Consider the following 3,183-nt stretch of genomic DNA (forward strand, 5'->3'; position numbering starts at 1 on the left):
TTTTCAAATATCATTAACCAGATTTAATAAAGCAGAATTTGTAATTGAAAAGTAGCGCTAAATTAATTACGTGGAAAGCTAAAGTTAAAATGTAACCAAAAAAAAAGTCATTCTTTTATATAAAAAAAAAACTAAAAAGGAAAGAAGATTATTCTTTTTTAAACGGGGAAAAAAAAAACTAAAAAGGAAAGAAGATTATTCTTTTTTAAACGGGGAAGTATATATATATATATATATATATATATATATATATATATATGCGCGTGTGTGAGAGACTCAAAATTGAAGTATTTGATAGTAAGAATTTATTTCAGTATATAGATAAAATTTTCAAGCCAAACCAAGTTTTTTTATTGCCATAAAACTTCACTCTTACACACAATTACAAGTAATAATTAGCTTCCTCACCCAAAAGAAACTAAAACACCCCCCTTAAACCTAAATTACACAAACCAAACATTAAGTTAAAACAAGAAACAACCTAATTTAAATCAAACAACATTAATTAATTTGAGAAAAATATCTCAAATCAACTAATTATTAATTAGTAGTACTACATATCCCTAACTGTAAACTCATTACGATTCTTAACAACAATATCATACATGTGCATGGACTTGAGGTTGTTGAAGTCCTTTGGTAGAGAAATAAGATGAACAGTTGATCTTTTATGGAATTGAAGAAGGTCAGGGTCATCATAGTACCTCTCCCATCCAAGAGAGTACAGTTTCCTTTCAAGTACTGCATATGATGTTATTACTTCATTACTAGAAAGGTGCACAAGCACTTTACGACGACCCGTCGCACCGTGGAAGTCACCGGGGTTCTCAACTAGCCTCACTACTCCATTCTTGAATACCCAAACACCAGACATGTTTCAAAAAATATATGAATATGAAAATAGTAAGTGAGTATTGTGTGTGAGTTTGAACATAAGTGTGAGTGGGTTTTTATAGGGGTTTCTATGTAGTGTGTAATAAAAAAATACATAAGGTGGCAAAAAGTAATCTTTTTTCTTATTTAATAAAATTGATAATAGGTAGGATTTTGGAATGTGGCTGCTTATAGGATTTAGAAATATACTAACTTATCGTACGTTTATTAAGATTAAAGAAAAAGAAAGGGAGAATATTTAAATGGCCACAAGATGCCCTAATTTGCCCTACTGAAATTAGAATCTTCTCCTAAACAATCACTAATTAATGATCTTATGCTCATAAGATGAACCTAATTCTTTTGGTTAATGGGTTCCAAGCATAATTCTTTAATTTTTTTAGTGCTAAGAACAATCTTCTATTCTTATATCCATTGCTTGATCAGCCCTTCACAAAAAGGAAGAATTAAATAAATTAAAAGATATTTCGGGGAAGATTAATTTGTCCCATCTCATGTTGATGATGTTTCTTTTAATCCTTAATTAATGTCTAATAACAATTTTTTTTTAAAAAAAAAAAATTACTCCAAATCAATGAGAAATTTGTGTTATGATACGTGATATTCCCACCCATTTCCTATTTAACTAGGTCAATAAAAACGTATGGTGAGAAACAAATTCTCACTAAAATACCAAGAGTTTTTTTTTTTAATTTTGTTGTGTAATTTAAACATTAGTGTGAGTATAGCCACTGGACATTTTTCAATAGGAAAATTTCAATGGGATAGTGTCTGTTCCAATTTGTTTATCTAGTTTTAGTTTGACATGAAGTTTTAAAAAATAAACAAGACTTCTGAATCTTGTGATTTTATAATTAAAATATATAGAAAGTATCAAAATGTTATTTAATCTTGTCTTCTAAAGATCACATGTAAAAGAATTGAAAGTAAAGAATTATAAAAAAAAAAAAACATTCTTTTTTCAAGACAAGACAGAGAAATTAAAAGGGATCAGGTAGTATTATTTAGCATGAATAATTTCATTATGGCTTCAATTATAATCACTTTAGGCTTATAGGAAAGCGTTGGAATTGATCTAGAAATATAGTTTTCTTTCATTACGTAAGGAACCAAAATAATAATGTAGTCTAGTTACTATCATAACATGACAAAATTAAAGGGTTTATTAAAGTGATTAAAGAATGTTTCTAAATATATAATAACTTTCTAAAAATAGAAGATATATAACATGAAACAAAAAGGAATAGGAATAGATAAAAATGAAGGAAATAATTAAAAGTGATAGAAATGGAGATCTCTCATGTCCCATACTTTTTTGTGGATATTGGATTGGATAGGAATAGGATTTAATAAGTGAAAAGTAAAATCAATCTTCCTTCTCTTCTGTCTCTTTCACTTTCCCCTCCCATTCCCATATCACAATTTCAGTGTACAAAGAAGAAGTCACACACTATATGCCCATTCATTTGAGGAATGGCCTTTACTGACAAGAATATCAAATAACTTAATTGTTACTACTCTTTTTACACACACTTTTTTCATGATCACTATGAGTTTATTGATCCCTTTGTCAACCCACACCCCAAGTGGCATAGTTACATGATTCAAAGGGATTTTAATAGGCTATAGAGGCAGATGCAGAATTAAGAGTTTGACGATTTTAAATTTTAGAACAGAAGAAAAAAATAACACAAAATATGCTTTCTTTTTAAGGAAAACGAGAAACTTTTATTAATAGTGAGGTTTAAACTCACAAGATTAGTGTGGAAAGCATTACTCTTTCCTTCTCACCTACTAATTAACTTATAGAAAGAAATAAAGTTAATTTATCAATAAATTATATAATTCATTGTAATTCAAGAACCGAGCTAGAAAGAAAATTATGAGTTCCTCATAACCTTTCAGCTTTAGTCAAAATCATGTATTAAATAGTAGTGAAATTTACTTATTGAAATTCTTCAAGTTAAAGTTTTGGCTCGACTTATAATGTATGGATTAAATTCAGAACCAATATATTAAATTATTGAATCATAGTCATAGAGTCAAAGCCTTTATGTCGAAGAGCAAAGGAGATTAGCCAAGTTGTAGTTGCCTTCGCTTTTTCATGGTGCACGTGTTGATAAGGCTCTTATGAGCACATGTAAAGGGCTCCCAATTGACCAATTGCACTTTTGTCAAAGATTGGTATGCATTAATTAGTTTTAACCAAATTAAGTCATTATATAAAGCAATTCATCAAAATAAGATGTTTTTTCATAAAATTTTATAAAATTATTATAAACTTATTTC

At 28.6% G+C, this 3,183-nt stretch overlaps 1 protein-coding gene across 1 annotated transcript; it reads right to left on the minus strand.

The window, feature by feature from the left end:
- Positions 1 to 327: 327 nt before the first annotated feature.
- LOC101251416 (flowering-promoting factor 1-like protein 3) lies at positions 328 to 941 on the minus strand. The gene has a single exon (XM_004229183.5). It carries the CDS (start codon positions 872 to 874, stop codon positions 554 to 556), a length of 321 nt encoding a protein of 106 aa, XP_004229231.1. The 5' UTR covers positions 875 to 941; the 3' UTR covers positions 328 to 553.
- Positions 942 to 3,183: the final 2,242 nt, after the last annotated feature.

This window comes from Solanum lycopersicum, chromosome 1 (genome assembly GCF_036512215.1).
Source record: "Solanum lycopersicum chromosome 1, SLM_r2.1".
In the NCBI taxonomy this organism is placed as follows: domain Eukaryota; kingdom Viridiplantae; phylum Streptophyta; class Magnoliopsida; order Solanales; family Solanaceae; genus Solanum; species Solanum lycopersicum.

Excerpts from the sequence above, each read along its gene's own strand:
- LOC101251416 (XM_004229183.5), bottom strand. The coding sequence starts at position 874 with ATGTCTGGTGTTTGGGTATTCAAGAATGGAGTAGTGAGGCTAGTTGAG.